This window comes from Corvus kubaryi, unplaced genomic scaffold (assembly GCF_017639235.1).
Source record: "Corvus kubaryi isolate FWS band 111438036 unplaced genomic scaffold, C.kubaryi_AGA036_p1.0 37383, whole genome shotgun sequence".
Lineage (NCBI taxonomy): Eukaryota > Metazoa > Chordata > Aves > Passeriformes > Corvidae > Corvus > Corvus kubaryi.
The window spans coordinates 3,534,255-3,556,184 of NW_024581125.1; the positions used below are offsets into that span (position 1 = coordinate 3,534,255).

Below are 21,930 nucleotides of genomic sequence, written 5' to 3' on the forward strand. Positions count from 1 at the left end.
CTAAAATAAGTGCAGCTTGTAGATTATTTCTCGGATAAACCAACTTGTTGTTTGGTTTTATTATGTTTTCTTACCCCATTAATTTCCAGATACTGGTATTTTTACCTGAACAAAACTAATTAGTCTGGTCAACTAATTAAGTAGTTCATGGTTCTCAAAGAGCCATAGAAGTAGTTCTCAAACTGCAGAGCATGGTGCATTTAGCCTTGTAAACAGGCAGCTTTGAAATGCTGCAGTGGTTTCAAACCAATTAGAGTAGGAGGAGCCCTGAATTATTTTTCTCATCCTGTAAAGGAACAGAATGTTTTTCATGTGTTGTATTGAGTATTGTCCTCTACGTGTATTTTTAATTTATTTTTAAAGCAGCATTTTTTTCTGGCAGAGATAGTATGAGATCTAAGAGCATTTTTAACTGAATGTGCCATTGTGGCTCATTTACAAAGTTTCTTGGGACATCTTGAGCAAATTGTTTAATTGCAGTAAATTAGTGGCTGTTATAAATTAGTAGTCTGCTCTAAGGTGTTTTCTCCCTAAAGCTGTCCTCCTGTGTGGTAAAACAGAAGTTCAGAAAAATTGTCCCTTCCTCAAAACAGCATAAGAATGTGATGAGCCATTTAGTCCAGGCCATTAAAAAGAAATATGGTCAACTTAAAAGACACTAAAATGGGCAAAAATAGGATGTGGTACACTGATAATAAATGCTGTATTTCTGTCATGTAGAAAATATTTATACTGCCTCCATTATCAAAAGTCCTTGGATGTGTTACCCTGACACCAATTCAATTTCCAGCTCATAATTCCATCACACAGTTTCTGGTGGAAATTATTGCGTGTTTTAGTGAGGACTTGCTTTATCAGGTCTCTTGGTTTCGTGGTGTTGCTTGTTTGCTTTTGAAGATGAAAAATCCCTCCAAGAATTGGCTGGGCAGTGGTCAGTAGATCCCCACCACTGTCTTGTTTCAGTATTTACTTGGGTTGGTTGCTCTCAGTATAAACTTCTGATGGGTCTTCATGTTTAGCAGTGTTTGAGACTGTTGGGCTTTCCTTCGCAGCTGGTGGAACCCTTGACTCCGAGCGGCACGGCGCCCAACCAAGCACAGCTCCGCATCCTCAAGGAAACAGAGCTGAAGCGAGTCAAAGTCCTTGGCTCTGGAGCCTTTGGAACTGTGTACAAGGTGAGAGTCTTCCCTATGCAGCTGTGAGTCCCCTCTTTTTAACTTTGCAGCAGTCAAGTTCTGCATTGCAGCAGAGCAGCCTGTCCCATGGGTGGGTTCCTGAGCCCTGGGAGAGAAAGGATACTGGAATTGTGTGCAGGGAACACATCCTCAGGATCAAATGGTGACATGCAAATGTTATTTCTTGGTGAGCAAAGACATGTCAGCCCCAGTCATTTTTAAGTGCAAGAGGGCTACACAGGCTGGACTGTCCTGCTGGCAAAGTGCAGCACCAAGGTTTGCCCTTCCTTTCTTACATGAGAGCAGGACACTTTTGGAAAGCTGGATAAATTTTGTCTTTCATTTCACAAGTGTCACGTGGGTCTTGTAATAGCAACAATACCTAGTAAAACAATGCCATTACCTAAACTGTAACACTTCTTGTTTCTTCCATTGAAATAGAAAAGATGGGTTATGTCAGGGTACCCTTTAACAACTGGGATGTGAGAGTGGAACCCACAATGGAAAAAGTACTTCTGTTAAAGAAGTATTTATTTTTTAAGATCTGTTGGTCATGTCCAGATCTCAGAGGCATGAAGTAGGGCTTAGTGGGCAAGTCAAACCAATTCCCCAACCCTTTGGGAGCAGCCCAAACCTGCCAAATCAAGGTGGTAGGTCAGAGCACCTGAATCTGTCCACAAATAAGGGAGGAAAGGAAGGAAGCACAGACCAGGTCACCATAGCTACAAGGTATGGGAATAGATTTATGAATAACCAGTTTGAATATACTTAGATGATAATAAAGTGATGGAGATGGATGCCATGAGGTTGACAAGAACACAGCAATAGTCAAGAAGGATGGAAAAGTAGCCCAAGACACACACAGTTTGTAAATTTTAATTTAAAATTTCCTTTTTAGCCACCTAAGTTTTTGATTCTCAGGTATTACATAATTAGACAAACAGCCCCAAAATGTTTCACTCTAAATGTATTATTCTTAGGGTGTTCTGTTCCTTCATGATGTTATGATCTGGTGATAATCAGTTTTGAGAGTTTACTGATAGCTTCAAATTTGAGCATTAGAATCTAGACAGAAAATCCAGATTTTTGTTTAATTATGTCCCAATCGGTATCAGAATTTTGTCTGAGTCAGTAGAAAAAGTGCATCATGGCCATGGTGCCACTGCTGTTTAGAAACCCTGTTGTGCACAAGAAAATCAAGGGTGTTCACTGATAGAAAATGTTTCATTTTACATCAGAGTTTACTTTTGATGTAAGTAGTTTTATCGGATTTTTATTATTTTGTAACTTTGTGTATTCCCAGTTCTGAGTCTCTTAGCTGATCTGCATAACATGACAGAATGTGTCAAAAAGAACTGTAACTCTGAATCAAGTTTTTCTGATTATCTTATTAGTCTTCTGTCACCTTTTTTTCTTTTTCTAGGGGATCTGGGTCCCTGAGGGAGAAACAGTCAAGATTCCTGTGGCCATTAAGATCCTTAATGAGACCACTGGTCCGAAAGCCAACGTGGAGTTTATGGATGTGAGTAAGACACAAGCAATGTCTTTGGGTTTTGGCAGGGGCAGTGTCTTTCTGTAGCCCTCAGAGGCTGTTTTTTCCTGCCAGTTTTCTTTCCTTATATTTAAATAGCAGAAGGAGGCTTGTACACAGCGCCTGGCTGGGCTGGGTTTTCCACTGCATATGCCCCAAGATACTTGGAGTTTTCTTATAAATTGTTTTTCTGTCAGTATCAGACTAAAACTCCTCTGTCTCATGGGCCAGATATTCTATCTTTCTGTGGCAGAAAAGCCATGGAAGAGAGAGGAGGAGTTTCAGGGGAGCATCTTACCATGCATGCAGGTCTGTACTGGTGCAGAACTCACAGGAACAGAAATTCAGCTCAGCTCTCCCCCACTTCGGTGTTCAAGAGTCTGGGAGCTGGCAGCAACGGCAAAGCAACAGGAGAGGGGGAAAATTAAAATATGCTGGATTTAAAAGCCCTTTTGCTTTACTAATCTGAAACACCATGGATAAGAGGTCAAGATGGTAATTTCCATGAATGTTCTGTGATCATAGAGGCTTTGCACTCAGTTTTCAGCTCTGTGTCAAGATCAAGGCTCACTGACACCATGAATCTCTATATCTTATTCAGTGACAATTTTTTGACAAGTCATAGAAATTTGCATTCATTTTGTAAGTCCCTCTTTGTGAACTTGAAAATTACATAGGACTTTTAAGTCTTGCAGATCTGTTCAGTGTATAGGCCTCATTTGTTCACATTAATGAGACTGTAAGCCACAAGGAGAAGATACTCCCATTATATAGTCTATTCTTCCATCTAGAAATGAACAGAAATGTGCAGTTATGGATTTATCTGTTCCAGACAGCTGTTTCATGTGTGAGTTCTTAGGCAGTTGAAGGAAGGCTGTGTAGAGGAAGGGATTTCCTGTGCTCTTTACAGAGCACTGCACATTTATGTTGGTTAGATCATTTCCAACCTTGATGATTCTATCATTCTGTGGTTCTATTGCGTTCAGTAATCATTTTGCACAAATAATAAATAAAAAGGCAGTTTTCGCACTGTCTAAAAGGAATTAATTGTACTAAAGCAATAACAAGTATTAGATATTTTTGCTTAATGGACAAAGAGTCTTGCTAATAACAGAGCTGCCCAAAGAGGAGAGGTGGGATCCAGTGAACTGGATGTCAGTGGTCAGTCAGTGATACAGATTCCAGCCTAAAGGTGAGGGTATTGTTATCTCTATGTGAAAGTCAGTGGAACTGAGCAATTTGTACCAGCTCAGGATCTGACGCCTGATCTGATAGAGAAATAGTAGTAATATCACCTCCTCTAGTACTGACTAACCTTGAAGCAAAGAAAACATAAGGTGCCTGTAAAAGGCAGAGTTGCTTGTCTGATGTTTCACAGTTCAGCTTGGGTCAGTTTAGTTCACTGGACCATACTTCCCCCAGTGTTTGCATCAGACCATCTGATAATTGGCTCAGAAATGAAGAAGGGCTTTTGGGAACTCTGGAGATTTTGACTGTGCAGTTACACTAGGAAAGGTTTCTCTTTAAATTAACCGTTTCTTATGAGTGTCTGACCCTGTGGTAGCAAGGTGAGAGAAGAGTTAAAGTTGGTTTTAGTTCTTGAGGTTAAAAATAACCCCTAGGTTGTTTTTAATCAGAATAAAAAAGAATTAGATTTCATCATTAGTTGCTACAAGTGGCAATAAGGAGAAATAATATGTTTTCTGTCAGTGCTGCTTTTGATGTATATGCAATGATCTGTAATCCTTTTCTGTACTGCATTGATAAAGATGATTAAATTTCATTCTTGTGAAATAATTGCTCATCCAATTATACAGAGGTTCTTGTCATCCTTACCTCCTAAACTAGTTGTTTAGTTCCTGAAATTTAGAGAGAATGAACTAAGCACTATTTTTGATTTTAATGTGACTAGTCCTCCCTGTCCCAAAAAAGACATAGTTTTTGACGTTTAAAAAATTTAGGCCAAAATTTTTATTATGAGGAGATAACCCAAATATCTTTCACTGAAGTGTAAGTTAGAGTAAAAAAAAGTTTTACTCATTCTCATTCCAAGATTTCAGTCAGTATAGCTATCCTGGTAAAACTGGATACTGTTTACTGATCTTATTTTATGAGGAACATTCAAATGTATGTCTGAAAGCAAAATGCATCAATTGTACTTCAGTAAAAAGAGTGTTATGAATAATGATTGTTGGTAAAAAGCATTTTTTAAAGGTAGATAGGTGGCTAAATGTCACTGTGAACATGGTGGGGTTAATTCTTTCTTAAATAAGGGTCTGACATGGTAGTGAATGGAAAGAGGAGGTTAGTGGGGAGGTGTCATTATATCAGTCACACCCTTGGCTTTTGCTTTTTGTCCTTGTCAAGTACAGGTGTGATTTTGTCAGCAATTACTTCTACCTGGATTGGGAATGTCCTTGTACTTGTAAGTAAAAGTTAGCATTCCTTTTAGAAAGGCTCTGGGAAATGGAAAGCCTTTGGTAAACAGCAGTTAGCGTGCAGAGGGAGTACTTGGGACCCTTCAGTGTCCACGGAAATAGCTGGTGTAGATGTTAGTGGTACTGCCCATAGATCTGGTTAAAACTTCTGATGTTGGCAGAATGTGAGTCTAAAAGTGCTCTATGGGCTCCTGAAATTCTGCTAAACGTTATGCTGAAGGAGTAAAGAACAGCAATTTGGCTCCTGGGCTGTCATTTCAGCAGCCTGAAGCCCTGCTAATGGAGCAGTAATGACTATAATGATATAATACCTGATGTCAGCCCTGCCTGCTCTGGCCAAGCACCTCCCATCAGGGGATGATGAATTGGCCATCACCCGAAAGCACAGCCCTTATTTGGGATTTTTCTTGAGGGAGCTACAGCACAGTCTATTTTTCAGGCTTTCTCCACCCATTCCCAGCTAGCCCTTTCCCTTTGCTCCCTGCGTTCCTCCCTAGTTTTTAACACTGCAGTAGGTCTGCATCTGCTACAGCAATACAAGCTGGAGTCTGCAAAGTAACCTGGACCAGGGCAGAACCAGACTGCACAGGAGGCCTTCTTTGGAATTATTTTCACCACACACAGGTTGCTGTTACTGTTTTGTAAAATGTAGGTTTACCCTACTTCCCCACATATTTATGGGTGTATATTGTGTCTGGGATAATTACAGAGTCTAAAGGATTTCCCCCTCAGCATGCTTATGCGCTTAAGTCGCAGGGCATAGTTTCTATTCTGGCTGGACACTTCCTTGTCCCCAAAAGGGGGCTGGAGTTTGAATTCAGAGTGCAAGTTCTCTTGCTACTGCTCTGCCTGAAAGTGTGTCTGGGAGGGAGTCACCAGCAAGACACAGGGGCATCAAGAGGGAGCTCTATCCTGCTCCTCACCCAAAGGCTGGTAACAGAATATGTGAAGGTCCTGAGTTTTATGGAGGGAAGAGAAACTTGTAGTGAGGAAAAAAGGCAAATGTGCAGCTAAGAGGCTACTTGAAAGTAGAACAAGGACTAACAATTTCACTTGGTAAAACAATTTCACCTCCTCAGCCTCAATTTATTTGACTGTTATGATTGTCTGATAAGTCAAGTAGCCATTGGCCTGGTCAGATGATTTAACATCAACCCAGATACTCAACTGACAGTGTAATAAATTCTAAAGAAATGCTGCAGTTGGAGAGCATAGCAAACAGCCTTTGAGGCTGAAAACATGTACTTAAAAAACTTGTCATGGGGAAACAGGCAGTTGATGAGGGCCTTTCCTCTAAGCTTGATGTTTCCAGGAAGTAATCCTATGAGCTGTGGTTGTGTCCAGGATTTTGATCCACTTACAAGTTTAATCTATCCTCTCTGAGTTTAAATGCTCCATTATCTCTTAGAATATAATTAGAGGCTGCAAGCACAAGTCAGCATACACAGAGTTCCTTGGGAGTCCCTGAGCTCATTGAGATGAAGACAGTTTGACTGATGGTGGTCAGCTGATATTGGGCCAGAAGCTAATAATAGAAGGCAGCACTGCTTAGCTAGGTGAGAAAGTTAACTTGGGAAAAATTAAACTGAAGGCTTTGGGATTTATGGTTGGAAATAAATTTCCCATTCTCATTTGTTTCCTAGTAAGAGAGCTTCAGAGGCAGTTGGTTTCTTTTATGGTTTTATAATTAAGATCTAGGGGCTTCCTGGCTTGGTCTGTGCTCACTGCAGTTGCTGCTGTCTGCAGTGGCAGCGCTTAGAGCGTGGGAGGACATTTGTCACGCCAAGTGCAGAGGTGGTAAGTGACAGTGACCTCCACCAGACATGTAGCAAGCAAATTAAAGCTGCATGTAGGGGACCGACACCCACATCTTTTATTTATGTCTGGCCTAATGAACTAAATGAATAAATCACTCAGATGTGCTGCAGAAACAGCTTTTTCTAAATTGTAAGCCTGTCTTACAGTAAAGACAAGCCCTCAGCTTGAGGATATCAATATCAAACTTATCTTCAGTTCAGAGGGTTGAAGACAAAAAACATCATGTAAATGACTAGAGAATTCTTTCTCCTGTTCAGCTGAAACCCCACAGAGATATGGATAGGCCTGGATTCCTCAAGTGTGTCTAGATGGGAAGTACACTGGAGATAACAGCTAGCTAGCTAGTCAGGTGAAGAAGGTGAGAGAAGACTTACCTTTTCTTGGTTTCTGCTATTGGCTTGAGACATAGGAAGGTTCTAGGCTGAAGCTTTTGGTTCTTTGCTTGGCCCATGGTGGAATTCACAGAGCCCTTGAGGCTGTGGACACAGTCTGTGATACACAATTTCTCAGCTGACACAGGTGCATTTGAGATTTGTTTCCTTGTAAGATCCTGTCTTATGTGACTATGTAGGTGACTGGAGAAATATTTTTTAGTATTTTTAATTCCTTGTACACGTCATGCTCCTACCCAGCCCAGTGTTTGACCCAGGTCTTCAACATACCATGTAGATGCTTCTGAAAGTCTGACAAAACATTGCTACTAACAGTAGTTGGATCCAGACACTCCACAGTCATTCCACTGACTGCCTGGCTGCTTGGGAAATACAACAGAGGTAATCCTGAACCTTGAAAGGGCAGGTTTAGGATCAAATTAAATCCTTTATGGCAGCAGTGAGACATTTTTCCTTTTCCTTTTTTGCTGTCATTTCTGTACACATCCTCCTTTCCAGCAGGCATAAGGGGTCTGTAACCACTGCCTGGCTCTGTGCTCCAGCTGCAGTTCAAACAGGTTTTCACTCCATCATGTCAAGTTGCGGGAGGTGGGGGGCAAGGGGTGACCTAACTCTGATTGTAGACTTCCTTTTGTGCAGCCTCCCCCTCCCTCCCACTCGTGCACACTGTAAGTGTAAGCAGACGCACTTAGCAGGGGGACCTGTCTGCCTATCAGTCCCAGGCACAGAAGCTCACTGTGACTGCAATTACAATTTCCACCTTGTCCAGAGATGCCGGAAATCAGGCTGTCCTTGGGAACACTGCATACCATGCACAGGCCCCGAGAGTGCTCAGCCTCTGCAGAAGCTGGAAATCTGATCTCTGCTGAAGGTTAACTGCTTTTAGTCATCTGAAGATTAACTGTTTCAAGGCTATATTTCTGTTATTTCCATCTCAAGCAATAATTTTGCTTTAAATGTTTGCTTCAGGAATTTTCCTCTCCATAGTCTGTGAGGATAAGATGGTGTGTATGTGCGGGGGGGTTAATTTTCCATATGCAGGAGCATGTGGCTGTGTGGTGAAAGTACACACACAGAAAGGATGAGATACAAGCGCAGACAGACAAGCCAGGCAGCTTGGAAACAATTCTTCTGGCATAACACTCTAACTGGAAAATGCAGTGAGGAAAAGTGAGTTTGCCTACTACTGGTGAATGGGGGAAGTCTGAGCCCTATTGAAATCCATGGGAGCTGTGAATTGACCAGTGAATTCAGCAGGGCCAGGACCTCACCTCTGGAGTAATCCTTCCAAGAAGTCTGCCACAGATTTAAGAAAGAATCCCGTGCTTTAGTGAGGGGCTGACATTACAAGTTACTCCTAAATGAGTTAGGAAGTACATTCAGATGTTTTTGTTGTGGCAATTGCAGAACTCCTTATTTCAGGTTTGCAATGCTTTATGACTCAGAAACCCCGCGTAAGGTTGGGTAAATCTGTGCATGGGCAGAAGATCAGGTGAGAGTGTTCATTTATTCACTTGGAAATATAGCTGTGGATTAATTGAAAGTATTAACTATTCTAATCAAATTCAATAATTACTTTTGGCTGTTAAGTGTGTATGTATAAAGGAAATATTTTGAACTGAGATCTTGTATTACACTCTCTATTTCAATGTATAAGGTACCCCAACAACAGGGTTGATACTTGTCTCCTTGGAGTGAGTCTTTGGGCTTGGTTACTGAAACATGAAGTGAGTTGTTTGCTTGGCTGTATATGTAATTGTTCTGAAGGTCAGCATCCCGGAGTTGCCACTGTTTTATCAGGACACAGTAGGAGAGAGGTCTTTTGAAAAAGTGTCTAGAAAATGAACAAGCAAAGGATGGGAATATTAAAAACAAAAAAGAGTCAGAGAAGTGGTGCTATGAGTATCATAAGTGGTACACAATAGTTTAATTAGGGGACTTAATCAGGAGCTGGTGGGATTTGTATTTCCATGATGAGTTTTCTGTTGCACTCAGTACCATGGGGGGCTCTTTCTTGGCACTGTGCTATATGTTTCCACCCTTTACCATGGGTTAAGTCTGGACCTGGATCAGAAAGCTCTCTTCCAGCTTCTTCTCTTCCCTGGACTTACGTGCTTGTATCTGGATGTGGGCTTTTAGGAGAGTAAGCTTACAGACTTCAGTAAAAATTTCTGTTGGATGCTGTAAAGCCATGAATTTTGAGGACTCATCCCAAGAGGATAGTGTCTGCAGGTGTGGGTCTTTTCATCTGCACAGCCAGTAGTTGGTGGTATTTAAGGCAGTAGGGAAATGGAGCTCTGCAGGCACAGATCCTGCTGGAGTGGAAAGCTGTAGCTCGTAGGCTTATCATTACAAACACGAGCAAATCTTCCTTAAACAGCAGTGATTGGGGATACTGGAATTCTTCTCACAGTCTGTCTGACATTCAGATGCAAAGTGCAGAAATCAAAGTGACAAAAAATGATAAAATTATTAAATTAAATAAGGTTTTTTAATAACGCTTGATATGAGAAGAAGCTGACACAGATATCCAGTTTTAAAGCAGAGTTTGGCACTGACAACAGGGTGACGTGTTGCCTTATCAATAAAACTGAAAACCTGTAGTTAAGAAATATCCTATTGCATTGCATTCTTTCTCTGTGCCTCCAGCTCCCATTAGCAATATAAAATAGGCACATGTTAATGTTTAAGTTCCTAAAGGGTACTGTGTATGCCAGAATGTTGCCAAACTGATAAAAAATGCAGGGTTTTATGGGACCCCTGTTAATAAAAGAGAGGTACTGTTTCCACAGGCTTAACTGTAATGCATCCCAAACAAGCCATCACTGGTTTGAGGTTAACAGTGAATCTAATGAGGTGCCAAGTCAACTTAAAGTTAAGGGAGAACAAGGCTTTTTGTGTTGTAGTGAGGAAAAAGAAAATCCATGTATACATACAAATGATCCTGCTGTGACCATTTTTAATAGGAATGTAAAGGGTAAAGAAGCACAGGCTTATAGGAGCCAAATTTGAAGTATCACTGTCAAAATATATTTTACCTCCAAATACTGTGGTTTGCAGAACTTCTCCCTCAGTGCTTTGTTGCAGATAGCCCCTCAAAAATTAAGTGTTTTCTGTGCCTCAGCACCGATGCAGATACCTTTGATACATCAGCAACTGTCACAGATTTATAAAAATAATTAACATCTGTTTGCATTAATATTCTACCTATTATTTACAACTGACAATCAGATGGTCCTATTGCTGCTTGTCACACAGTTGTGATGGAAGAAATAAGACAGGGAAAGGTGTTTCCTGACTGGCTTGCTGATAATCTTTGTAATATTCTGCCAATGCTTTTAAGATACCAGTGCAATAACTGGGATAAGCAGATAGATTTGAGTTCACACTGGGGCTGGCAGTCCACAGAGCAGCAGATGCTGGTTTGAAGTGCCTGGTCCTTCAATACTGAAGCTGTAGCTCCAGAAATAAAGAGATTTTGCTGAGCGATATTTTCCATATTAACTTTGGTGTTGCTTCTTGTTGTGATATACAGCATCTCTTGGACCTGTTGAAAGTGTGGTGAGATTGTCCCTGCTCTGAAAGCTATTCAATCAAGATAGACAAAACAGATAAAGGGGAGAGGAATTATTATTACTATAGCAGTTTATAGATGGAACTCTGAATTGCAACACAGATGCCGTGACCTCTAAGCAAATTACTTTAATTTTTAAATTGATTTTTAATTATCTTGGGGTTTTAAATTTCCTTAGGATGTCTATGTCGACAAGCAAATACTATATGAGGGTTTTTTTAAACAAAGCTGTTTTATCTACTTAGCCATTGAGAATGTGCCTAAAATGTTGTTTTCATTAGCTTTTGCCCAGGTCAGATGTTTTAAAGATGCTGAATGGCATTTGATATAAAAAGCAAATTGTGTATTAGCAACAGGAGAGAGAATAGGTATTCTTCCCTCTTAGTTACTTGCAAGGTGATGACAAGTGTATCCTGAAGGTTTCTGCTTCATATAGAATATCAGGCCTTTAATTACAGAGGCAAATATGCATTGTTCGAAATAGAATTGCATAGGTTTCTCATACGCCAGGGCCTGTTTTTATCTTCATGCTTTACATGACAAATGACACAGAAATGTTTAAGGAAGTATGGTTATGTAGATTTTTGAGCTATGCTGACAAATTGCAGCTTCAAAGGCTCTCCTTGATGAACTTGCAGAGGTAAATTCTGAATTTGACTAAATTCCATGCACTGCATGGAGCAGTGTAAAGGTAGGAAACAGCTCAGGTACAAAGAACAGTTTATCTGATGGAAATGTAAGACCTCAGAGAAGTAGGGGAATGTGGGACAGGGACTGGCTGTGGGCAGTTCCCAGGGCTTTGATTAACTGAGCCATGTCAGTGGATAGGCAGCCCCTGGGCTGAATCCATTTGGAAACATTCTCCAATGTCAAGGATGCTTTTGCTGGCTGGGCAGTGCCCTTTGAAGGAGTTCAGTGGGACGATTTGTATGCATAGAAGCAGAATTTAGCTTCTTGTTTTCTGAAGCCAAGCAAATTGTTTGGGTTTTTTTAAATGAACTCTTGTTGGTTTAGATCAATAGCTAGAGGCACCAGCTAAAAACACAAGTCACTCTGAAAAGCTATTTTAATGACCAAAGTGTTTGGAAAAAATGGTATTTGGACTGAGGAGAGAAAATGAGTTTCGTTGGTGGAATTGTTTTCTTGGAAAAATCTTGAACAAATATTTCTTGGTAAAACATTTATTAACTTGCTGAAACTAAAAGGAAGTTTTTGCTGAAGGTTTTCAGTGGGAGATATATTCCAGTGAATTCCTCAGCCAGAAGATGGTTTTTGAAATATGATAGTGATTGAAGCACCTGATTTTAACATTTTCTAAATGAACTCTGGTGAATTCCTCCTTTGAAGTCATTTGTTGTTTCAAAATTCAGACTACGTTCATTAGGCAAGAATGTTGTCAAATCCAAATTGGAATATTAAACATTTAGTGCATGTGATTAAGTTGTGGACAGCAGAGAACCATTTTCCAGAGCTAGGCCATTTCTGAGGAACTGAATGCTGTGTCCTGCCTGGTTTTAAGCAGGGGTAGGAGATGTGTCTGGTTGTTCTGTGACAAATCTCTTCATCAGGTGAGGGGCACAGATGGGAGTGAAAGTCCAGACCAAAATATGGGTAGGGATCTAATATCGATACCCAAATGAGACGGACAAAGACTCTCTAACAGTTTAGAGTTAAAAAGTGTATGTTTATTCCAGCGCTGGGTAGCTGCACGGGATAATTCCTTGATACGCAGTGCAAAGGAACAAGCCAATACAGAGTTTATTTATCTACAGAAGTTATGAATATCCAAAACACAAATGCATATTTATAACATTAACACCTCTAATTCTCCGCTTCGTATGGAAATTAGCTTAAATGTCATTAAGCATGCGTGGTATGCTCCCTAAATTGGGTCGGTGGTCTCATAAGATGAAGTAGAAGTGGTCTTCCTCAATTTGACCTTTCTGCCTTCCTGGATTTTTACAATACAAATTACTTTTGGTGACCTTCCTGTTCCTTCTTGCATGACTTTGAATAGATTCTCAGATGAGGAGGAAATTGATAATTGTTTACTGTTCCCTAGATCTACTTATCAATGTTTCTGTTTCTCGTTCTAAGCACAGCTAAACAAACATAAAAGTGACAGGTAATCAGTTACTTAGTAATCAGTTACTCGCATCATTTCAGATTCAGCTCTTCTTAACTAACTATTAACTTTTAATTGATTAAGCTCACTTCTATTTTAACTAAATTCAGCACAGCTAACCTTCTAACTAAATCTTTATGTTTCTTCTAAAATTCTGTGTTTCAGTTATTGATGTCAGTGACTGCTTGGCAAGCTCTCAAAGTGTTCTGGAGCTCCAGAAAACACCTTAAACCACATTGTATCATCTTCCAAATGTTTGTAGCTTCACTCAAACTTGCAGATCAGCCCTCTGCAAAAAAGTGAGGGATGCTCCTCTCAGTGATGTGCTGCAGCTTTCTGGGGCTTTGGCATTTCACTGGCACAGGAGTCCACTATAAATGACCAAGGAATTCACAAGTGATGTTGTTTTGAGCTGCCCCTCAGAGGTGCAGCATCATCTTTGATCCCAGTAAGGTGATCACACCATGGTGGTGTTAGGTCTTTTAAAGAAACAAAAATGTGAAGGCATGCGACAAGGAATGGATTAATTATAAGTAACCATACTTCTGCTTTATAAAAGTCGTGCCAAATAGTAATTGTGTTGGTTAGAAAGGCTGATGGTGGAACAGCTATGGATACTTCTTCCTGCTTTTTATTAAATATCAGCCGCTTGACTACTGATCTTGGCAGTAAGATGCAAAATAGGTACTGGCAGAAAAAAGTCTCCACAGTGTGGATAGGGTTACTGCTTTGTAATCAGGCTTCAAATGGACCCTGCTTCAGATCTGAAAGTAAGCTTTGCATGGCACATGCACACAGCTGCTGTGGATATGTCTCTAGCACTAACTTTGGCACAGTGGTAGTGCCTTGAGCTCCCAGGTTGCCTAATAGTTTACAGAATCACAGAATGAACTATGTTGGAAAAGACCTTTGAGATCATCAAGTCCAACCTATGACCTAACACCACCTTATCAACTAAACCATGGTACTGAGTGCCACGTCCAGTCTTTCTTTAAACACCTCCAGGGACAGTGATTCCACCACCTCTCTCGGCAGCCCATTCCAATGCCCAATCACTCTTTCTGTGAAGAAATTTTTCTTGATGTTTAACCTAAATTTCCCCTGGTGCAGCTTAAGGCTGTGTCCTCTCATCCTGTCAGTGGTTGCCTGAGAGAAGAGACCAATCCCCACCTGACTACAACCTCCTTTCAGGGAGTTCTAGAGAGTGATAAGGTTTCCCTTTGGCCTCCTTTTCTCCAGGCTAAACAACCCTGGATCCCTCAGCCATTCTTCCTAGGGCCTGTGTTCCAAGCCCCTCACCAGCCTTGTTGCCCTCCTCTGGACATGTTCAAGCATCTCAATGCCCTTCCTGAGCTGAGGGGCCCAGAATTGGACACAGCACTTGAGGTGTGGCCTCACCAGTGCCGAGTACAGGGGGAAGAATGACTTCCCTGGTCCTGCTGGCCACACTATTCCAGATGCAGGCCAGGATGCCATTGGCCTTCTTGGCCACCTGGGCACACTGCTGGCTCATGTTCAGTTGGCTGTCAAGCAGGACCCCCAGGTCGCTTTATGCCTGGACACTGTCCAGCCACTCCATCCCCAGCCTGTAGCACTGCAGGGGTTGTTGTAGCCAAAGTGCAGGACTTGGCACTTGGACTTCTTGAACTTCACATTGTTGGACTCAGCCCATCCATTCAGCCTGTCCAGGTCCCTTTGCAGAGCCCTCCTACCCTCCAACAGATCGACACATGCTCCCAGCCTGGTGTCGTCTGCAAGTTTACTGACAGTGGACTCAATCTCCTCATCCAGATCATCAATGAAGATATTAAACAGGGCTGGCCCCAGCACTGATCCCTGGGGGACACCACTAATTCTTCCTGTGCCTGAAGTTTCCCTGTCAGTATCACTTAGAAAGAGCTTTTTTTCCACCTTTTTTCCCAGACAGCTGCAAGGCTGTTGAAAAGCAGATTCACCCCAGTTGGCCTTGTCAAAGTTTGCTGTAGGAAATGCTAGGAAAAAATGTTTGGGTTTTGATTTGTAAAGTCCTATTAGTTGGATAGTCCTTTGGAAATGCAGGATCTGTGATACCAGGCCATCTTATGAGCATAATTAATGAACTTGAGATTGTGGTAATTCACAAAAGAGGATGAAAGCATGACATAAATAATTATTTCACTCTCTGTGCCGGTTTGCGACAAATTTGGAGGAAAAGATCCTCTGATAAAAGGCAGGTTACAACCATCCCTCCCCCACCAGGTTTGGGAAATAAATATTCCTCGGAGGAAAGTGAAAGGGAAAAAAAACCTATTTATTTAACAAACACATGGGAACAGAATAATCCTAAATAATAAAGCCTTTCACTGTGGAGAGAACCTGGTAAAATTCAAAGTCCTTCTGTAGGCTGTTCTCTCTCCGGAGCTGGGATGTGGCCCCTCCAGGCTGTGGCGTGGGCCTCCCGGTGCTGCTGAACCGGCCTGGAGCAGAACAGTCCAAGGAAAAGTTCTTGCCTCAGATAGTGAGCCAGCTAAACAGCAAAGAATTTTAACTCTCTGTCTCTCTCCTAAGAAAAAGCCAAAAAACTCGGATAAAGAAAAGAAGGGTGCTTCTTCTGCTCTTGCCACCGTAGAAGCATGCAGAGCAGATAGAGTGACCTTGGAGCACAAACTGCTTTGGAAAGTTCATCTGGCTTTTTCTTTTTCCTTTTTCTTACAACCAGTTTTAAAGACACAGAGAGGCACAGGAGTCATGTCTGGGCATAGAGTGGTGATAGGGAATACAACATCATAAAGTCACCCCAAGACACCCTCTTTGTAGCATCTTCAAATCAGATCACTTATAAAATAGGCATTCCCTCCTGCAGTACTGCACGTTTGAATGGTGTTTGTCTACAACTTTCTGCTTGGCTTCTGTGATTCAGTGAGGCTTTTCCTTTTCAAGAGCATCCACACAGGCACAAATAAAAACTATTAAATACAGCCATACTTATGGATTTGATTGAGGTGTCTGTACTGGTAGCAGGCAGCCACTCATTGAAACATGTTTGGTTTGGGAGTTGTTTGGCTCTCCCTGACAGATGCCAGGACCTGAGCATGGCCATACATAAAAGATCTGATGTTGTATGTGATCTGGGAGTTATTGCAGATGCCAACATTTTATCAACATGAAAAAAAGAGTCATTATTATTATATTGTTACATATATCTGATTGTATTACCCTGACAGTAGGGTGCCCAAATCTTGTGGAAATCTAGGGGGGAATTTAGCTGAATTTATTGCCAATGAACATCAATACTTTAGAGCTGACCAGGTGTTAGCAACCCCAACCACACCCACACCTGCATGAGGCATGGGCAGCTCTAGCCCCTCCCCTGCTGTCCCCACCCTGCCCTTTGAGGGCCTTGGGTTCTTGAAAGAGTCTTTTTAAAGAGGTTTTAGTCTTATCTTCAGGAGAGGAGTAGGTCAGCAGGATGGTAAAAGAAAGTAGGGAAGAAAAGGTGGGAGGCAGAGCTGTAGAAACTTAGGAGGAAATCACAGGCAGAGACAGATTGATGTGACACAGGGAGCATGAGGCAGCATTTGAGGACTTTGTGGCTCACTGGTGACGTCTTAGTGAGGAGAATAAAAGTCTAACAGTGGACCAAACAGTCCAGTGAAACTTTCCATGTTCAAATACCATCCCTTTGCAGTACCCAGGTCCTGAGTGTGAGACTCTTGTGCAGCTGAATACAGATGAGGGAAAAGATGGAGATGAGGCTGATTTGAATTCTCAGTTGTGAGAAATTAAATACCAGGCAAAACGCATCTTTGATTAAAACAATTCTTAGTGTTGATTATACACTTGATGAAATCAGGTTTTAATCTGATGCTATCCCTTTAAATTGATCCTGAAGAAGGAAGGGGCTTTGAGTGTGTGATTATAAAGTCAAGCTTTTCAGTGATACCAGAAAATATCAAAGCAATGACTGAAAACTCTTCAGAAAGGGGTGAGAACTTGATAGATTTTTTTTTTTCATTCTAGAGACCTTATCATCACTCATCTTAAATCAAAAATCATAGCAATAACTCCCTCCTTCAGAAAGGTATGTGCAGCCAAGGCTGAAAATATGCATAAGCTGGTCAGTGATAATGTCTTTTTACCGTCCTGTTTGAGCACTGCTGAAATGATGGCTTTGTTAGACTGCATGGTTACAACTTCAAATATTTTTGCTAGTTGGATCAAAATAGTAAGAAACAAATCACTTTGGACAGACTGCTCTGAAATAATGACGTGTGTCACAGGCTGTAAGTAGAACATTTGTCAGAATGACATGATATTTTTACCATTAAACCACCTACGGATCTGCAAGGGGGGAATCCCCAGAATGAAGCCCGATGTTATTTCTCCCGACAGCTTTCAGTGGGAACAAGTCTGTTGCTGAAGTCCTTGGCTATTATGCACGAAAGTGAACTGAAAATGGGCTAGATTTTGCTTTCTCATCACTATGATCAGTGTTTCTGGGCAAGATTCACAGAACTGCTGGTGGGAGCTGAGGTTCCTCCTCTGCTAACTCAGGCTCTGATGAATTGGGAGACTTAATTGGCACAAAGCAGGGAGAAGGAAGCATGTGGCGTGGGGGTTCTACAAAATGTATGTCCTACACTTTCAAGCATTTCAGCATCAATTCTCAGCACCTGAGCCCTGTTGGAGTCAGCACAGTGGTCCATGCCCTCAGTGTTTCCAGGACAGGGATCACAGTACCACTTTTTTTCCTAATCTATTTTATGTTGCTCCAAAATACAAAGCGAGCCAGAATTGTTTCTGTAAGTGCATGAAGGTGTCTATTCCTGCATGAATAGGACCTACTGCTTCTCTGAGGTGGGCAGGAAGGTTTGATCCAGCAGTCTGCAAGTATGACCTTCAAGAGGGAGAGCTTTCACATCCCTGATTTGTGCTAGTTTCAAGTGTTTGGAGGAAAGTGGGGCATCTCTCTGATGCATTTGAATCACATGGGGCAATTGCTGGCTTTTGAATTCAGTGTCAACAATGCAGGCAGTGCCTATGAGGAGTCAGTCAGACTGGTACCCTCCATGCTGTGACAGGCAGGGCAGTCTCAGAGGGTTTGCCTGCTCTGAGAGATGCCGCACATTTAAAGACACATCACACCACCAGAAAAGGCTCTCAGCAGTGAGGGAGCAGCCATAAACCAGCTTTGATTGTGGGCAGTGGAGAGCACAGTGCTCCAGTGTTGTGCCATGCCTGGCTCCTCACCAGGCTGCAGGACACTGACCTGGGGCCATCTTCTGCTGATGGCACTGGCTTGATAGGAGTCAAGTGAGTGGCATTTGTCTGATGCTGTTTCCATCACATTTGTGCATGCATAGACTGCAGGGTGTGGTCCCTGAAGTAAAATTTTATTTTTGTTTTATTTTTTATTCTTAGGTTTTATCCTAGAGTAATGGCACACCTGACAGATGGATTTCCAGAACTTTCTGAACAACTTAGTCTCACCATTTAATGGTGCAGCACACTTGTACTCCAGTCTAAGTATGCAGTGACTCCACTGACTACCCAGTGAATCTCTGCTTAAGGTCCTCATTGAAAACTGAACTCAAAAAAGCTCGTATCTCTTACATCCAAAAGATATGAAGTCCAAAACCACCCCTTAAAAACCTGTAGCCTCCTTAATCACAAGTGTTTGTCCTGGCTCTGAGGAAATACATGCAAACAAGACTCTAATGTGACCTTCTCTGTTTGGTTACATAGAGAGGTTCCTTAATGTGGCTTCCTAAAGAAAAACAGGCATGGAGGGAGTTTCAAGGAGATGGTGGTTAGTGCAAAACTCTGGCTAACAGCTCCTTAAACCCCCTTAATGACAGGGCTTTTGGACCTCTAGTTATTTTCTGCTGTGCCAGCCACATTCAGCATTTTTCCATAGGAAAAGCAATTGGCCAACTGAGTGTGAATACAGGATCTGGAGCTGGATGTGCACTGCTGCACTTCCCTGCAGCAACCTCTGATGAACCTGTACTTCTGTAAGCATTCACCTTACTTTATGCTTGGAGCATGGATTTATAGAAAGATTATTAATTTTTTAATACCTCTGTTCATTTGCTCCTGACTCTTGCTTCTCCAGAGAGAAGTTGAGAGAATGTTGTGCACAGCCTGGGAGTGGCCACTGTATCCCAGGTGGGTGCAGTCACAGAAACCTGTTTCCTCAGGAGTACTGGCACAAGGCAGGCTTGGGTGTATAAATCACAAGAGTTGAGCTTAATGGTGCCACATTCAAAAGGGACAGAAGAGAGAAATGATCAGTGTGACATGATTTCTTTATACAAAAAAGCATGTCTGAGAAGGGTAGGACTGAGTGAACATGGAAGACTCAACTGAAGTCACCTGTGGTGAGGCTGGGGGGACACAACCATGGCCCTGCCAAGCTGCCTGTGGGTTTAGCTGCCTTCTGAAAAATTGCTTGAAGTACTGTGTGTAGTACAGCAGTGCTGGAAAGCCATGAAAGCAACATCTTGCATCGGCAGTACAGAGGAAATACAGCGATGGGTGTCACTGTCATACCACCAGTGTAGGCATGTGTGTTGTTAAACGTGTATTTGTGCTGTCTCGTAGCTTAAGTAGTTCTGCAGACTGCCCAGGCTAAGTCAGCTACCACCTAAACAATTTTAAGACCTAGCAGACAAACAAAAGGCTTTGAAATATATTAAATGCTGGACTGTAATTGGAGTTGCCCTGCAGCAGGTCAGACGTGCATTCCAGACAGGTGTTTGCCCCAGCCACTAGAAGAATTGTAAAATTAATGTAAAAAGCAGTGTATTCTGTGTAGTTAGCACTCTCCCATTAGCACAGCTGTGCTTTCAGAAAAATGCACAGCGCAGTATGAAGGCAGCTTTTAAATACATTTATTTACTCGAGAATTATTAGGCAAAACAGCTGAGTTGTTCTTTTCTGGCATCTTTTGTTTTGCTTTGTTTTGAGAGCATTTTATGGCAAGAACAGTTAGAAGGAGAAGGTTAGGAAATCAGATTTTTCAGACTTTGTGCTTACTTAAGTCTTTATAAGGTGGATATCTTCATCTGGGTTAAGAGGAGCAGTAACATTTACTCTGGGCTTGCCAAATTGGGGAAGCAGATCTGTGATACTTCCCTTGAACAGGGGGCACGTTTCTCCTGCCCACGCTCTGAGGGAAGCATGTGTGTGTGGAGCATTGGGAGGGGACAGTGGCTGCCTGTTGGTGAGTGTCCCCTAGTGCTCTGTGTATGGCCACTGGTACTCAGGAAGCTTTTGTGTTAAAGAACGAGCCTTCAGAAGGAGTTCCTTTTCCTTTCTGCCAGATATTTAAATTTGATAATCAGTATTGCTTCAAATGGTCATTCTCTTGTTAGATTAATTCTGCAGCAGCAAGTGGGGGAGGTGACCAAGTGCTGCATTAGGTGCTGGAATCCCTTATGGGGCACAGGACTCTGAATGACACAAAGGTTAGCATGTTTCAGTGCCCCTGTAGGTAGCCTGGAGAAGGCCTTTGAATGATTCTTATGTCCAGATTTCCTTCAGAGCATGGTGTTTGACCCAGCAGGGTGATGGCTTGCTGTCAGCTCTGCCTGGTTCCAGGATCTCAGGGATCTCAGGACCTGCCATCTCCAGCATCTCAGGAAAAGTCTGGCCAGAGGTGTTTGGCCATGCACTCAGCTGGTGTACTAATGAATGAGGGCATGAACTGAAGAGAGTTGTGCCCTGGGCCACTCTGGGTGGAAATAAATTTTTAACGTGGACCTAAGGATGGCAAAGTATGGCATTATCTTACTGCTACTGACACATGCACCTTGCTGAGTCCACTGGTTTACAAACTACACGGTCAGAGAAACAAAACCTGTATCAAAGGCTGTTCTTCAGGAACCACCATGCTGGCTAATATTTATGTTCTGTTGTCAGTTGTAATTGTTAGCAATAACATACCAAAGTAGGAAAGGGGGATGTTAAATACCATCTTGTAGGATGTCCTGTAGGTGTACTTCAGAGCACTCTTTTTTTCTTACAGTCTTGAGAACTGGGCTTTTTTACCCATCCTGGAAGGCCAAAATGAAAATCGTGTTTTAGTTGAATTTTGAGTTACTTTTCAGAAACCGCAGCCAAATTGAAGATATTTCAAACATGACTGCAGAGTATGGATAGATCAGGAAACAGTTTTAGGTGAGATTTTCAAATTGCTATTGCACTGCCTCAGACCCCTTTTGACATAGCTCTGCTGACAGAAACCAGTCATAGGTCTGGTGATTGCTCACTGGGACCTGCAAACTCACCCTTCTTTGGGCTGCTGTCTTGTTACTTAGTGCACATGGCAGGCAGATCAGTGTGAACCATTAAAATAACATTAATGTCATTATTTAATGTTACTGTTTAAAACAGGCTTGTGTGTATAAATCACAGGAGTTGAGCTTAATGGAGCAATAATGTAACCACATTCAGAAGGGGCAGAAGAGAGGAATGATGGACGTGACATGATTTCTTTATACAAAATAGCACGTGTGAGAAGGGTAGGACTGAGCTGAACACAGATGAACTGAAGTCACCTCTGGTGAGGCTGGGGGGATACAACCATGGCCCTGCCAAGCTGCCTGCAGGCTTAGCTGCCTTCTGCATCAAGGTCTTTCTTTGCCAGCCTTCCCCTCAGATACTGTGGCACTGCAAGGGCTGCTGTGAACAGAACATACAAGCCCAGCCTTGCTGTGAGTAGCCCATTTGAGCCCCTGCAGTAACCCAGCCCCAGCTGGGCATGCTTAGCACAGGCTGCATCGTGAGCAGGCTGTACTCCAGAGCTGTGCTGTGTGTGGCTGCCATGCACTGCTGTAGCCCATAATACCTCAGCAGCAGCAGCATGAAGAAACTCCAGAACCAGTTTGGCTGGAG

General features: G+C 42.2%; 1 protein-coding gene across 1 annotated transcript in view; it reads left to right on the forward strand.

Moving 5' to 3' along the window:
* Positions 1-21,930, forward strand: part of ERBB4 (erb-b2 receptor tyrosine kinase 4) — a 314,498-nt gene that overhangs the window by 196,716 nt on the left and 95,852 nt on the right. Inside the window, exons 16-17 of the mRNA XM_042035252.1 lie at positions 1,053-1,175; positions 2,599-2,697. Coding sequence (XP_041891186.1) covers positions 1,053-1,175; positions 2,599-2,697 — 222 coding nt within the window. The remainder of the gene's footprint in view (positions 1-1,052; positions 1,176-2,598; positions 2,698-21,930) is intronic.